The sequence below is a fragment of the Lichenostomus cassidix genome, chromosome 2, assembly GCF_008360975.1.
Source record: "Lichenostomus cassidix isolate B80296 chromosome 2, HeHo_3.0, whole genome shotgun sequence".
In the NCBI taxonomy this organism is placed as follows: Eukaryota; Metazoa; Chordata; class Aves; order Passeriformes; family Meliphagidae; genus Lichenostomus; species Lichenostomus cassidix.
Genome location: NC_139482.1, coordinates 64,607,681 through 64,623,850, shown reverse-complemented (window position 1 = coordinate 64,623,850; position 16,170 = coordinate 64,607,681). Strand labels below are relative to the sequence as shown.

General features: G+C 41.0%; 1 protein-coding gene across 9 annotated transcripts in view; it reads left to right on the top strand.

The window, feature by feature from the left end:
* HIVEP1 (HIVEP zinc finger 1) overlaps positions 1-16,170 on the top strand; it is a 129,299-nt gene that overhangs the window by 60,002 nt on the left and 53,127 nt on the right. For all 9 annotated transcript variants that reach the window (XR_014849945.1, XM_085051901.1, XM_085051904.1 and 6 more), the window contains one exon: positions 9,807-9,860. Coding sequence is in view for 8 of the 9 variants with exons in the window: in XM_085051901.1 (XP_084908027.1) it covers positions 9,807-9,860 (54 nt within the window). In the remaining variant the exon portion in view is untranslated. The remainder of the gene's footprint in view (positions 1-9,806; positions 9,861-16,170) is intronic.

Sequence of the window (16,170 nt, the reverse complement as noted above, 5' to 3'; positions counted from 1 at the left end):
TAAAATTGCACTGCAAAAGCTGCAGCGGTCATAAGTCTGTTGAACACCTTCTGTGTAAGGAATGAATTAAGTAGATAAGGCCCTGCAGTTTGAAGAAAGATGGGAAAAGCTTACATGGATTCAGTACGAAAAGCACTCATGGATTCAAATGATGCTTGGAGAAAGTAATGCAGGAATACTCTGTGGGACCCATGAAGTTCAAGGAAACTCCTGGGGCTCACTTCAGAGCTGCATGGTTTAAGAATCTGGGACTTACTCTTCTGCTTTTCCCTCAGCTTCTCCTGTCAGCTGCTGTTGGAGGCAAGATGTTGGGCTGGACTTTCGGGCTTTTGATTTGTTTTGGTTTTTTGTTAGTCAAAAATTTCCTTTTTCCTTAGCCAGCAGTACTATTTATTGTCCATCTTAATACCAGGTAATTACAGGAACTTCAGATTCCAAAGTCCTATTAAAGATCTAATAGTTTAAACCATTTCCATAGACACTGTAGAATCTTAGTAAAGACATAATTTCTGGGGTGTATGCTAAGCCTAAGAAAACTAATCTGGGTTTAAACAGGGTTGTTGGTGCTGTAGGTTCCTAGTGCTGAATATATCTACTTACCTCATGTCTTCCTTGTAAACTCGATAGTGTTTGAGGAAGTCCAGAAATAGAAGAAGAAATTACCGAGAAGTTTGACCCCTCCAAGAACTTGCAGAAAGCCTCTGAACTGTTGTCTCAGGTGATGAAACAGCTCTTGGTGTTGTTCTACCTGTTGAACCAGTTGTGTGTCTTTTTCTGTTGGGCAAGCCCTCCCTCACCAGCCTTGCAGTTGAGAACAAGTGCTTTCAGAGTACCAAAAAGATGCATGGAAACTTTTTCCCCTCTCTGGCTGAGGAGTGGCTGGCTCTGCTCTTTGTTGCTTTGGTTTAGGATCTGTATTTGAGAAAAGACAGAATTTAACAAAATCTTTTGGGCTCCACATATTATTATTTTGACATGTTTTCAGTGAGTGGAAAAGCTGTTGGTTTTATTGCCTTTTTTTTTTATGGTTTCAGTTATTTCACTGGCATTTATTTAATTTCTGTGTCAGACTTCAAAAAAAAAAAAATCAATGAAAACTGCACCTTTTCCCAGTTTGGGGACAACAGATCACAGGCCAGTAAATCTGCCAGGGGAAGGAACCTGTCTCACAGTGCTGAAGATATGAAAGTGCTCGTAGCAGCAGCTTGGAGGAGGTGGTGAACTAGAGCAACTCATGGCTTTGATATTTTAATTTTAAAAACTGATACTGGGTTAGGTATAGAAAAACACCCAGAAAGCCAAAACTGAACCTCTGAACAGAGAATATGCCAGAGGCTGTTAAGTAATTATTATGCAGATTTTAGTGATAATAATCACCCTGTCCTAGGAAGGTAGCTGAAATTTGGCAGTGGGGCAGAACAATGCCGTAGGATCAGCATAGTGATGGGGTAATTATTGTGCTAGGTGGCTAATTAGGAGCTACGAAAATGCAATGCAATCAGTACTTGTGTTTGTAATTCGGTACCGGAGGGAGACAATGTGTAAAGGAATTATCTCTGGCGACTCAGGCGGTGCTCTCAGAAGCACACACAGAACGTGGGATCCCCTGGCTTTGTGGGGCAGATGGAAAAAGAACTAGCCCTGGCAAGTGCCACCCTTGCATGTTGGCTTGCAAGGGGTGAGAAGGTGCCAGGCAGGAGGTATTTCTGAAGATGCTTCACCTACACTTCTGAAATTTTTTGCATGACGGTTACTGTGCCTCTCCCCACAGGTGCCTCAATGTTTGCTATATCCTTCTGTAAGGCAACAGTCATCCAAAAATCCTCTTCCTCCCCAACCCCTCCTGTGCTCAGTTTTTAATGAGTTTAAAAGCTTCACAATAAAAATTCAAATCATGCAAACAAGCAAACAAACACAAGATTGAAAGCTCCCCAATCACAAATAAATGACACAGGGATAGAGTTTGGGTTCACATGTAAAGTGCTTATGTAATTCATGCACATACACCTTGTCAGCCTCATCAGGAGGCTTACCATATTTGAGTGATATATGTGATGGCAAGGATAAAGCCATTATGTATTTAATTTATATCCAGCCTTTGCATTGTCTGTTTTATTGTACATACAATATAGCAGATCACTGCTGATACAAATTCAAACTGGAAATTATAGATTGTATTTTCAAAAATACCAACCTCTTTTTTTCTTAAAATGAAGAATAATAAAAGGAGGATTTTTATCTTGTGTTTTCAACAGTGTTATGTAAAGTATCTGTCATGGGTTCTTCATTTTTAAATGCAAATACTTATATATGGCAGGGAGTATGATGAGCATTCAAAGTTGACATTAAAATGAAAATTTATCAAATTTTTCTGAAAAACTGATCAAACAGGTCATTAGTCAAGGTTATAATGACTAGTGGAACATTTAAGTTCCACTAACATCTAAAATCTCATTTTAGATGTTCAAAAAAGTAGTTGACAGTTCTTAATATGATGACTACAGCTGCATCACCCTACAGTTAAGAGTTTTGAATTTACATAATTTTTAAGGGGTCTTTTTTCCCCCCTCTTTTACAGCTGTACAAGCAGTCTTCAAACCCAGTAGTATCTGACAAACTTGACATTTAATTTGTTTTACCTTGCATTTTTGGTAGGCTGGGGACATCCATGCTATCAGTTATCAGGCTCAGCATTTGGCAACTCACTAAGCTGTTGTGCTGTGATTCTCTAAGCCCCAGCTGGAAAGGAGAAACCACAAAACAAACCATACACCAAAAAGTGTCAAGTTCCCACAGTATGAAACTGCAAAGATGAAGAGACTGTCTTTCCTCATCTGATCTCTTCCTTTTAATCCTGAGTGTTCCTCATTAAACTGGAAAAAGGAAATGTGTGGGGACAGAAGAGTGGTTTCTAATTAAAAGTAGATTTAAATCTGAGTGAGAAGAGTGCCTCGTCCAGTGGGTTTTGGGAAATGCCTTCTTGCTGCTGTCTGCCAGCTTTGAAGGTGTTCGTTTTGTGGCAGGAGGGCGGTGCTGGAAGCTTGGGGCCATCAAAGGCATCCTCAGCTGCCTGTGCCTGGCAGCCCTTGCACTCCTGGGCGCAGGGTTCCCTCCTTAGCACCAAGGGACAGCTGTGCCATGCCCGGGGTGCGGTCAGGACCCTGGCTCGGCTGGTGGGGTTTCAGGCTGGGAGGCTCTCCTGCGGTGTGGGGGCAAGCAGGGGCTTGCCGAGCCTCCGTGCTGCCCCGAGGAACGGCAAGAGGCAGCATCCCACCGGCTGCACCGCCTCCCAATTAACCTAATGGGCTCCTTGTACAGACAAGACTCTGGGGTTTTGGGTTGGTTTGCTTTTTTCTTTTTCTTTTCCTTAATTATCTGGTTAAAGGAAGTCTTGGGATTCATCTCAGTTCAAAACACATTAGGACTACAGCGTTCTTGTTTTAGCAGGTTGTAAAGAGCCTTTCCTCCTCCTAGCAAAAGGGAAAGACAAGCATTACAGCCCCCTTGCAGTGGAGTGTGGGCGCTTCTGCATGCTCCCCAGTCCCAGGTGGGTACCCACAGCTGCAGGCAGGGTGCCTTGGGATTCAGCACTGCCTCCCGTGCCAAGGGAACCTGCCATCCGGGAAATGCTCCAAGCTTGCATCATCTCTGCGTCGTTCATTGGCTTCATGTGGATATCCTTCCCGCCCTGCCTGCACTGCATGGGCACTGGTGCTTGGAGCATGGGCCTCCCCTGTGGGGGAGGTGTGAAATGGATCAGATGGGATGTGGGGCTGGGCTCCATGTCAAATCCGAGCCCTGGAGATGTTCAAGGCAGGGCTAGATGGGGCTTTGAGCAACGTGGTCCAGTGGGAAGTGTCCTTGCCCATGGCAGTGGGGACTGGAACTAAATGATCTCTAAGGGCTGTTTCCAACCCAAACCCTTCTATGATTCGTAAGATGTGCTGCTCTGTACCACCTGTCTGGTGCTTGGGGTATTTTTTAAATTTGTTTAATTTATTTAATAATAAATGCTTTCAGACACATTTCTCATCCAGTGAAATGTGAAGCACTTTGTTACTGGCACATTAGCCTGGGAGATTTCAATAGTCTGAAGATGGAGATTTCCATGCAGGGACTCAGCCTCTTTTCACTTGCTCTCCGAATTTAAGTTGTGGTGAAAAATGCAGTGTTTTGAACTTTCATCGGTGTTTTTCTTAAGCTGTGCACTCCCCTCTGCCCCCAAATAAAAAACCACTGACAATTGTTTTCAGTAATACTACCCAGCGCATACAGACTGATTGCATTAATGCACTTCAGCTGAAGAATATTTTGTCACTTTGATTTTCTCTTCTGCCCCTGATATAGATGATCAGTGCGGGAAAAAATAATTAAAGTGACATCTTTCTTTGTGTCCATCTAAAAACCAATGCAAAGTGATTTTCTCAATTACTTTTCAAACGTCTTCTGAAGCAGTAAGGTAAAAGAGAGTGCAATTTATGAGAAAGCAAGAAGAAAATCTGCTGCCATCTGAAAGTGTTTTGCAGGAGGTATTTTTAGGATGACTCAGGCCTAAGGCCTGAGAATTGTTCTTGTCTTTAACTGAAGGGAAAAAATATGCTGACATTTTCCTTCTAGTTGTTTTGGTTAAATATTTGAACATATAACTCTAGCCTCTCAGGCAAGATATGAGCTTGTATTTTTAAAAGTTTTGATGACGTAGCCTCAAGCATCCAAAATGGTCTGAATCCGCTAATTTTCCACTTGTCCATAAACAGTGTATGTGTGATTAAAAAAAAATCAAAAAACCAAAATCCCAGAACAAAACATTTTTTATTGTTTTAGAGCAGCAATTGTACCTCTTAGACGGAAACCAAAAAATCCCCCCATTTATAGTGATACACGTGCGAATATGTGCAATGAAAAATACTCTTGTTTGGGCGTCTTGCAAAAGCTTAATGAACTCTTTGCACCCACCACTCCCCTGTAAGCTTTCCTGGAGGCTTAAAAGTAGGTCCTCCTCAGTGACCTCGTCTTCATTCGTCTGTCTTGTCACTGTATGGGGCGGGGCGGCTTGTTCCACAGGACAAAGTCATCTCATTATGCAGGTCTGGGGACACTTGAGAGAAAAAAAAAGAGAGATGAAAAGAGACAAAACAAAATCCACAAACGCCCAAGTAGAAAATATATTTTGCTCCAGTTTAAATTGCTGTCAGAAGTTCCTGGGTTTATATTTTGTAAACCTTTTCCAAAACTTTTGAGTATTTCTGCTTTCCGTGCTGAAATTCCTAAACCTTTATTTTCCTTAACTCATCATATAAGTAAGGTCTTTAAAATCTTTCTGAAAATCCGTAATGCATTTCTAATACACAGAGTACTAGACATATTCAAATTTTATACATTAACATGATAATGTCTTAAAAAACACCCTATAAATTACATTTTTTTGTGAATTAATTAAAATCTATGAGGTTATATCTTTCAGTGAAGACCAAAAATAGAGACTGTAAAGCTGTTAAAAAACCTGGTTTATTTTTTCGTTTAAAACCCCCAGCACCACAGCACCACCATATCTAACTCAGACTGTTGGTATCCTTGTAATGATCTGTCACAGCAGGAGGTGTGTAAAACAAGAAGCATATTTTACTGCATGCCAGTCTCCTTCCTTGCGTTCCTAAAAAGCACAGTTACATTGTATATTTAAAACCCCAAGGAATTTGATGATATTTCCACATAGCAGATACCTGCTGGGAGAGCTGTGTTGAAGAGTAATGTGAATTACTCTGCGTTGAAGAGTAATGTTTCACGCTGGAGTAAGAAAAGCCATTGTGTACATGTTGTTTCATTTTCTTTTATACACATGCAGATGTGTGTGTATATATATTTTTTTGTATATATAATATATAAATAAAACTATTATATGATGCTACATGTGATTTGCATTTTTGCGGCATGCACCTGCATGGGGATAACCAAGAGCTGGCTCTGTGGCTTGTTACACTGCTGTCACATGGAATCTCCATTCTCTACAGCGATGCATATGATGATTTCCTCTTTCATTGCAACTCCACTTTTTCCTCTCTAGTAAGAGCATGGTGAGAAGTGTCCCATCTTCAGTGAGAGTGTGTCTGTCATTGCCATTTGCTTCTAGACGTGTGCTACTCCAGGAAGCTGTATGCTGAAGATTGGGACCATTAGGATGGGTCTTAGAGTGAAGTAGTCAAGATATGTACTATTCTGGCACTAAGGGGAAATGAAGAGGTATACTTACCGTGTATTAAAAATTTCCATTAGTTAAATTGCTTTCTCTTATCCTAGTAGAAGTAGATAATATTCCAGTAATAAGGAAATGTTTCCTTTGTAAAATATTCGGGTTAGACAGTATCACAGGTTTAATTCTGAAATAACATTAAACCAAGCAATTATTGGATTGGATAATATTATTTGCAATTAATAGAGGACTTCACGGTTTTCAGTTCCTCCTGGGCTTTGCAGGTGATTTTTATGTGGTGTTATTTTTACTTATAAAGCGTTTTCAACGGTGTGTACCATTAGAGCACCTGTAATATAATTATGACTGAATGTGGTATTCTGTCTGAAATAATTTTCCTTAAGATTTTTGACAAACAGCTAATTTAATGGCACACAAGAGAAGGAGATGACTGGGTAATATAAATTTGATGTAGTTAGCAAGTTATTGCTGGCGTATGTGCTAACTGGGAGAAGACCTGGGGAGGCTGCCTTTTGGTGTTGCTGGGGTACTTGGCTCTAAGCCTGCTCTTGCCACCTGCTCCATGGCCCAGCTCTTCCCTCCAGCCTGAAACACTGTGGTTTGTCAGGCACTTGCCTGTGTAGGATCTGCAGTTGTAGAAGGTGGCAGACCAGGAAGCAGCTGCCTCAGATTTCATACCGTGGTTTAGACGTGACTTGGTGTAATAGCCAGAGCAGGTAGCATGTGATAATGGCTATCAGGAGGATGTAGGCCCTGACAGAACCTTTAGCCCCAGATTGATGTTAATACCCACATTTACAGTCACCCACATGTACCTCATTTATGGTCCAGATCAGTGCTTTTGGTTTTCAGCGCCAACATCAAGATTTTTAAGTGTTCACAATGTTCAAAACTGTTCTGCACAGAGATACCTCCGCAGGTATGAAGGAATATACAGAGCAGATATAACTTCTTGTGGAAAACGTATCAGGAGATACAGGAAGTGTAGGAGACTTTCTGGATGTGTACCAAGCACCTGTTTGCCTAGCTATTATTTCTGTTATCTGTGGTTCTTTGTTTGGGATTACAGTCTGACAAAGAAGTGGCTGGGAATTTCTGATAGGAACTGATTTTTTTTTCCAATAAAAGAGAGAGAGAATTCAGTTAAGGAGATCAAAGCCTTTAATCTTCCTGGCAATCTCATGTAGCATGATTCCAAAATACTTAAGTAATTTTTCTCTAAAAAGTAGGATGATTGTGAATTTGAATGCGTCTATTTCTTGTAGCATTTATGTGAAATATGCAGGTAATTATTTTAATAATGAAGCTACAGTTGTCTGTGTACTTAGGTGTAAGTTTTGTTGACAAAACTTTTAATCTAAAGGCAGAAACACCATATATTGTGTGTTAAATATATCGATAAATATAGGGGAAGTCAGTTTTAGAGCCAAACTGTGTTTTTGATTTCTTGTTGCCTTTTGGTAAAACTTACAGCTCCACTTACATGCATAATTTGTTGATTTTTTATTTCCCTGTGTGTTTGCGTATTTTATCAGCTGTCCTGCAGCATCATAAATTGCTTCTTCTATCAGCTTTCTCTAAAGCAACAATCTGTGGAAAAACAGTGTAAGATTGCTTGATACATTGTCATGTGATATATTAGTGACACATGTATATAAAAGATGCTTTGTTTGCATTATTTTTGTTAGCAATTGTTATTTCTGGCCCTTTCTATTAAAAATAAAAAAAAAAGAAGCATTAATACATTTCAGCTGTAGCTATAATCCAGGAAGGTGTTAAATATCAAGTCTTTAGTGTTTAAAGTAAGCCTGCATAACTGCCTTGGTAAAGACATTGTGAAGGACTGTGCTCTTTTTGAGTTGTTTGTATTTGTCTTCAGCAGCCAGCAAGTCAGTACAAAACAAAATGTGGTAAAACTTTCCTTTAAATATGTATGTATGTATGTCTCAGTAACCTCAGAGGAAGCAGGAAAACGTTTGGCTTTTAAAATTGCAGTCGTAGTCTTTCTCAAGAGAAGCTCTGGGAGTTTGCTCAGTTAGCACCCTTGTGAGATGTTCTGGTTCATTCTCTGGGACAATGTACAACAGAGAAGTTACTGAGCTTTAATGAGAATGGAAACCTGGTACTTGTTCTGAGACACAGAAATGCAGAACCACAGTGAGCTTGACAAAACTCAGTCTTAAAAGCTGCAAGAAGGGTTTGATTCAGTTATAATTATTTGGTTCTACTGAGGAAATAATCAAGAAACAGTATCAGACTTCAACTGTGAGCAAATGGTTCCAACATGCTTGAGTGGTTCAGCTGATAAATAATAATGAAGTCATTTAAACTCACTCATTTAGAATTGTGTTGAAGAAAGGGCCATTTTTTGAAACGTTGTGTTATATAGCAAGGGTGAGTAAAAGTTGGACTGAGTAAAGCCTCCATGCTTGTGCAGAAAGAGGTGAGGATTTTGCAGAGCTGTCCTCCTCCTTCTGTGTATGGCAGCCATGAAGTCTGGTATTTCTTGAGTTGTACCAATAGAGTCCAAAAGGTTTAGGATGAATCCAGTTATTCTTTGGAGAATTCTGTTCTTTCAATTTAGTTCAGTAAAAACTGACCCCACCAGGGGAAAAGAAAAAAAAATGTAATAGAAAAAAAAAGGGTTTTCTCAGATATTTTAGAAAATGATCATTTATATCTGAAAACCGTGTTCCAAGTTCAGATCTTGGTCAGTCAGGCCATAGTTTGATGCTCAGAACATGAAGAGAAAAAGCTCAGTCTCTGCCAGTGCTGCTGCTTCTTACCAATGCACTTTTATCCTGAGCCCACTCAGAGGACTGTTTTCTGCCAAAAAAATACTGGTCTCAATTTTTCGTCACTCTAGTTGCACCTTTTCTTGCTCCTTGGTCTGCACATGCAGGCATGCGCATGTGCAGAACGAGGTCCCCCCTTCCCACGGGGCCTTCTGTGCAACAGCAGGAGAAGCACAATTCTCATTCCAACACCATTGTGTCTGAGGGACAGCAGGTGAACTGCAAAGACAGGCTGGGTGTAAAGACTCAGGGCCTCCTTTTGCTCCTGCTGTGTATGTAGGGGAATTTCTGGGAGTTTCATGGAGGGGTCAAGTGGAGGCTACCACTCACCCCCTGCTGCTCCCGTGTGACTATATTGTCTCCATTGCTTCGCTTAGCAAATCCTGTTTGCTGTTTCTCTCGCTGTGTTTAATGCCACATTGACTTGTTCTAACAGCATTTTTCAAAAATGTATTAAAATACTCTGTAATGCACCATAATACCTATTCCAAAGAGTCCTCTGACTGCACACATTATTACAGATGATAGGAAGCTACAGTGGGATTAGCTGTTGACTGCAGATCCGATGCCAGTGCTTTTTCTCTGTGGTTCCGTGTAATTTAACATGTCAATAGCCTCCCTGGTAAAACATGATAAAATTTTATATGCTTGTATTACTCATAATGTACCACATATTTACACATGAATGATATCACTCCTAAATATAAACAGATATTTCAAGACAGATTTCAGTAAATGACTTACTGAAATCTTGCCCTTTTTTATATATGCATTTTAATAATGACTTTTCTTTCTTGCAGACAAAATTGAAGAAGCACAAAAACAACTTAATGGAACAGAAGACCAACAGAGAGGTAATAACAACCCCTAAAAATAAAATAGAAAAAAAATGACGTATTGTGATCCTAGAGGCTGATCCAATGCCTTCCTGTGTCAGTGAAAAGACTTGGCTGGGCTGGGCTGGGCATTGGATGAGGCCCCAGGCATGTCTGTCTACAGATCAGGGGCTGTGTCTGTAATGTCCCAATTCTGCTGAGACACAAAGGCTTTGTTTTAACCACTTGAGAAGCTGTCTTGACCTTGGCGAGATCGCTGGAGCTGTTGCATCAGGGTTGTGCACACTGCTCGCTACAGCCTGTGCTAACCCTTGGTTCATTGTATTATTTAACTAATCATTAATATTTGGTTTATGGTGAGCAATATTTGATTGTTTCCAACAGATGCTAAGGAAGGGGACTGATCATCGCAGCTTATTTTAAGAAACAGATGACCGGTGGCAGATTTAATCTGTGTGTTAGAGCTTAGAAAGCTGGTGGAAAATTGTTGCATTTCAAGGCTGGCTGACTGCAGTGGTACTTGTTTGGTTGTGTGATAAATCTTACCTGCTCACCCATGGAGATACACAGACACAGGGTGAGGAGCCCAAACAGAACTTTGCCATGTTAATACTGGGTCCATCATGGGAAAGCCATGAGAGGTCATCTCCACAACCTAGAGGAGCACAAGGGCAGGAAGAAACCCAAATTAAGGACTCAGAGAAAGAGAAATCCTGTCCAGTCTCCTCTCAGGCCTGTGCCTGCAGAGCCCCAGCCCATGTCCAGTAGTGAAACCATCACCACATGCAGTTGGCGAACAGCTCTGCAGTTCACTTTTTGTACTAGCAGTGTTGCTAGCTGGGGTGTGGGACACATTGGGGGATGCAGGGAAAAACCTTTTGGGGATTGCATGAGTCATACTACATGGAATGTCTAGGAGATGAGAGAAAGGTGGAGAGAGTGAGTGATACAGGTGATATGGGAAGGAACAAATCTGGGAAGTAGAGTGATAACTGAATAAAAGGGTAGGTTTGTGTTCTGGCAGGGGCTGGCCAGGACACTTGTCTGGACACATTCTGCTCCTGACCAGCACAGTCTGTCCTGTCTCTTCAACAACTCCACACAGGAAGAGGCATATAGGGAACAGGGGAGTCCTGAACAGCTCTGGCTGCATGTGTAATGTTCTGTATCAGCAAATGGAGTGGGGCTGCAACCTTGAGGGCTGATACATGCAGGTACAGCAACTGGGAGACTGGGATCTGGGGGTGGCTACTGGGCAGACTGAGTTTCTGAGCCAAGCTGCTGGTGAGATCCACCTTGGATGAGTAGATGTGTTTCCACAAGTGGACCTACTTAGCCAGATCAAGGAGTAGGATGAGGTGGGAGTGCTCGGAGTGTCTATCCCGGATCTGTATGTCTGGTCATATGTATATATATAGATGTATGTGTGTATGTGGTGTATGTGTTTGATCTGTGTATATGTCCCTCTTGGAAAAACATTTTCAGCCCTGCTACTGGTTGGACCTGGAGGCATGGAGCAGCAGCAGCCTCACTTCTCTTGGGCTGCTGGATTTGGCAGATGAGATATTTTCTAGTATCTGGTGTCAGTGCTTTGGCATTTTCTGGGTAGGCACTCACCTTTCAGTGGTTGTGAGTTGCCCATCTGGCCTGTGACACATCTGTGAACAATATTGGAAATTGTTGATGCCCTGTCCTGGAAGGTTTATTATCTTTCAAAACAATGAACTTAAAAACAATGAACTTCAAAACTTTTTGATGATTAGAGAGCAGACCACATACCCAAGTACATCTCAGTAGGGTGTCTCCGACACAGCATTTGGTCTCCAATGGCCATACTGTTCAAGAACAGCACATAAGCCTGGCCACTTTCTTTAGCCTATTCCCCTTATGAAGTCCACACACACTGGATTTAGGCATGTCTGCCTCATCCTTTTATTATCGAGACATTTATGGAGCTGTTATCCATGAATACAGTTGATTAAAAGCAGTTTGCACGCAGCATTTCCTGGCAGCAAACTGCAGTAATTCCCTAGCAATGACATTAAAAATACATGATTTTATCTTTTCTCCTCAATTTCCAATTTTTCTTTTATTTTCAGCAGGTGTGCCCTAGCTCAAGCACTATGAATCGTTAAATAGCAGTTCTACACTTACCTTATCCACTGCTTCCATGATTTTATAAATTTTGTCCGTATTTTCCTCAGCTTTCTTCCCTCCAAACTCATAGCTGGTTTCATATTTCAAGATGTTTAATACAAACTGATATGAGCATCAGGACTATGATATTGCTCTATGTATTTGTAAAAGGTGGAAGAGAAAATGTAAGTGGCTAGATAGCAGTCCTTCAATGTTTGCAGATACTTTTTAACAAACTAGGTCTTCTATTAAATATTTCTTGTGTATTTCTGTTTAGTGTATCATAGATAAATGGTATTGTCATCCAAACATGAAAAATTTGGCATGTAAGGTTTGTTCTGTTTGTTCTGTTTGTTCTTGTTGCTGTTGGTCTCGCAAAAGTAATATTGCTCTGGATGATTTTTTGTGATGGACATGTTCAAGCTAAAGACCAAGTTAACCTCTGCTTTCAGGCATTTGTTCTCATGTGTGACCCAGTAACATCTTTGCATAAGGAAAGATTAATTCTCTAATGTAAACTTAGCAATGTACTCTGAAAGGGATGGGGTTACAAAGGTTTATGTGGTGGTAGCACTCAGCTTTCAGCGTCTCAGAATCAAAAAGAGTTTTGACTTAGTTTTTGGCTTCTAGCCTAAATTCTTATGGCTGGAAATGGAAAAAATTAATTTTTGCATCGAAAACTGATATAGAAATAACTGAGATAATAAAGTTAACTCTTTTCACATTAAAACTGCCCTCTGCCCCTGTGGTTTTTTTTTAGTTTCTTAAATGCTTGAGTAGATCACATTCTGGGTAATATGAAGTAAACAAAATTATTTATTTGAAGCCTTAGACTCTGAAGGCTACTGAAAAAAAGAGAATACATGTTTTGAGCTAAACAAGTAAACAAAAATATGCACATATTCATATAAGTTATTTAAAATCACAATCCAGTGTATACAGATTCATGTGAAGTATGATTGTATATTTTTCCTCTTGGTTAATTTATTTTGGTTTTCAGTTCATCTAGATCACTTTAGATTTATTTCCTATCCGAAATGATAAAGAAATGTAATTTTTTGGAATTTAATATTAAATAAGTTAAGTACTGCTCTGTCAGAGGAGCTGTCAGTGGCACAATGTATTTGCGAGGTGGACTTTTTCATAAGTTTAATCATGCTGAGTTTCTGCTGAGTAGCATTGTGCACTGATCAGTCATAACTTTATACATGTGTGGGATTCAAGTTGAATTTAATTGACTACAGAAATATATGTATTTAACACATCATTTTGCCATTAGCTGTAGTAATCCAATTAAGTGCTAATTGGAATAGGACTCAAGCACAGATGAGACAGTAAATGGGCAGACATAGTTTTCAAATTTGCACTTTGGTTATTTAGTATAAAGTTGCTGCAGGAGGATCTGCTTTTTTATTTTTTAAAGTGATAGCCCACAAATTATGGCTATTCAAATGGCCTTGATTCAAATGACCACTTGAGACGAGAAACATTAGGGGCTGTGCTCAGCTTCTTGCTCAGTGGATGTGCAAGGTGGCTAATTCTCAATGTCTTTTCATCTTCTCTCTGCTGCCCAATTGCGACTCTGAATTTTCAGTTGGAGAAACTGTGCTTCTCTTTATCTTTGCTGATATCTCCCAATGCTCTTTTACACCCCGGTGTGCCCCTACTTTGAGGCTGAATTTTGACTTCTGGCACATGTACAGAGTTTCATTAGTGTGATAGAAAAGGTCTTGCTCCACATAGTGTTCTTTGAAATCTGGGAGGGATGGTGAGCTTGAACTACACGAAACTTCTTGAGAAGGCAGTGATAGTTTTCTCTGGTGTGGGACTCAGTGGGTGTTGTGGACTGCTTTATCTTTGATCTGCCATTGGCCATCCTCCTAAGAAAGCCATCATTTCAGGTAACTGCTTCTTGCAATGTCACAGCCAAAAGGATCGATGATAAATTTCTAGACAAGATGGAAGATGTATTTCCTTGTTCTTCGTCTGATTCATGGCTATTGCTGTGTCCTCAGACTACGTTGTGATCTGGGATGGACTGGAGACATGCATGTGTTGCTCAGCCTCATTGGAGTTTAGACTTGCAGGCTTTCCTGGTTGGTTGTCAGGTGTGATTCATCCCTCGGAATAGGCTGCTGCCCTTGTTTGATTGAGTTTTTGACTTTCTGCAGTGTCAAGGTTTAACTCCAGCTGGCAATGAAGCCCCACACGGCCGCTCGATCACTCCCCTGCCATGGGATGGGGGAGGGAGTCACAAGAGTAAAAGTGAGAAAAGTGGATTGAGATAAAGACAGTTTAATAGGTAAGGTGAAGGCACTCAAGCAAGGCAAAACCATGAACTCATTCACCACTTCCTATCAGCAAGCAGGTGTTCTTCCATCTCCAGGAAAGCAGAGGTCCATATAACATCACATATAACAGTGACAAATGACATAATTCCTAATGTCCCCCTCCTTTCCTTCTTCTTCCCCCACCTTTATATGCTAAGCATGATGTCATATGAGCTGGAATATCTCTTGGGTCAGCTGGGGTCAGCTGTGCTGGCAGTGTCACCTCCCAACTCCTTGTGCACCCCCAGCCCACTCGCTGGTGGGGTGTGTGAGGAGCAGAAAAGGCCTGGACACTGTGCAAGCCCTGCTCAGCACTAATGAAAACATCCCTGTGTTACCAACCCTGTGTTCAGCACTGATCCAAAACATAGCTTTGCATGAGCCTCTGTCAAGAAAATTAGCTCTATCCCAGCCAAAATGAGCACAAGCAGGAAAGGGGGAGATGGATGTACTGTCTGTATATATTTCTTCAGTAGGCAGAATTTTAAACAGGTTACTGATTGCCTCTGCAGGCTGGATATGGTGTAACAAATCCATCCTGAACTCATACTTCCAGACCTTCTTAAGGGCATGCAGGCATCTGCCAGTCTCTTTTCTTGATCTCTTCCCAGAAAGGTATTTCTGTCTAGCTTCAAGGAAAAGTCTGTTTTTTCCCTTACGGATTTGAGGCTTTATATTACACACTACCTCAACAATTGCAGCTAACTTTATTCAGACAAAACATGGGAATCTTTACATCTTGAACACCACCTTTCCTTCAAGGTCTGTGCTCCACAATAAAGACCGGGAGGATCCATGTTCTGGTGACTCTGTTGCAGCACACCTAGTCTCGCCCCCAGAAAAGGCAATGCCATCAATAGCAGAAGGGAATAAGCTGTTCCTTAAATTTCAGACCAGTGCATTATGTTGGTGCCCTGCAGTTTGCCAGTTCTGATAGTGAGTACTCATTTTGGAGTACCCACTTGAGTTAAAGGGTCTTTGCTAAAGTCTATTTAGCACCTATTTGAGTCTGTCATTTACCTATCAAACAAGTTGCTGTACTTTCTCACTTCATCCTTTCCACATTCCTTAAAGAGCTTTTTCAGTTTCTTGCCTTTGGCTGAAGATGCAAGAATTTGAATAGTAAGTTGTTTATTCTTCTGTATCATCAGTATCAGATCTTCAGCATGGCTGTTCACTTTTTAGTCTGTGAAGATAAATTTATAAGTTGCCCTCATTTATTTTAGAGGCCAGTTGTGGCAGATCTGTCTTGATAATAGCATTCCCTTCCAGAGGTACCACAGGTTTGTCCTTAATTCAGTATCAGAATTTCACCCAGATCAGCTCTCTTTTCCAAGGGTTTTATGCTTTGATATTAGTAGAGCCTCTTCACTTTTATCTTGAGATACAGAAACATTGTTGGCAGGTTTGAGAGTTTTGCTTTACTTCAGTGTCTGTTCAAATGGCAGCAATTTCTGTCAGTGCTCACTCTGAGTGGTGAGAATGCACCTCAACAGAACCATTCAAAGCCCTGGTTTAGACTCCAGCAAAGTCCAAGCAACTTCTGGGATGCTGTTGAAGTACACCTTTTTTTCCAGCCTCTGTCATGGGGCTGTCTGAAGCCTCCATTAGCAGTTTCAGTGGGTCCTGATCTGTCTCTGAAGGCTAAAGGTTGAAGCAGTGTTTGGTGAAGAAGCTCTATGGTCGCTGTTTGCATGCAGAACATGACTGCATTTGCTTCCTTCAGTCCTGGTCTAGCGGCATGGAACCACCCATGGAGTGAACAGACCTTGGAGCTATCCTGCATAGAAAGAGAAAAGAAAGGAGAGATTGCATTCCACCAGCAAATACTCTCTGAGATGCACAATCCACATGCACATATG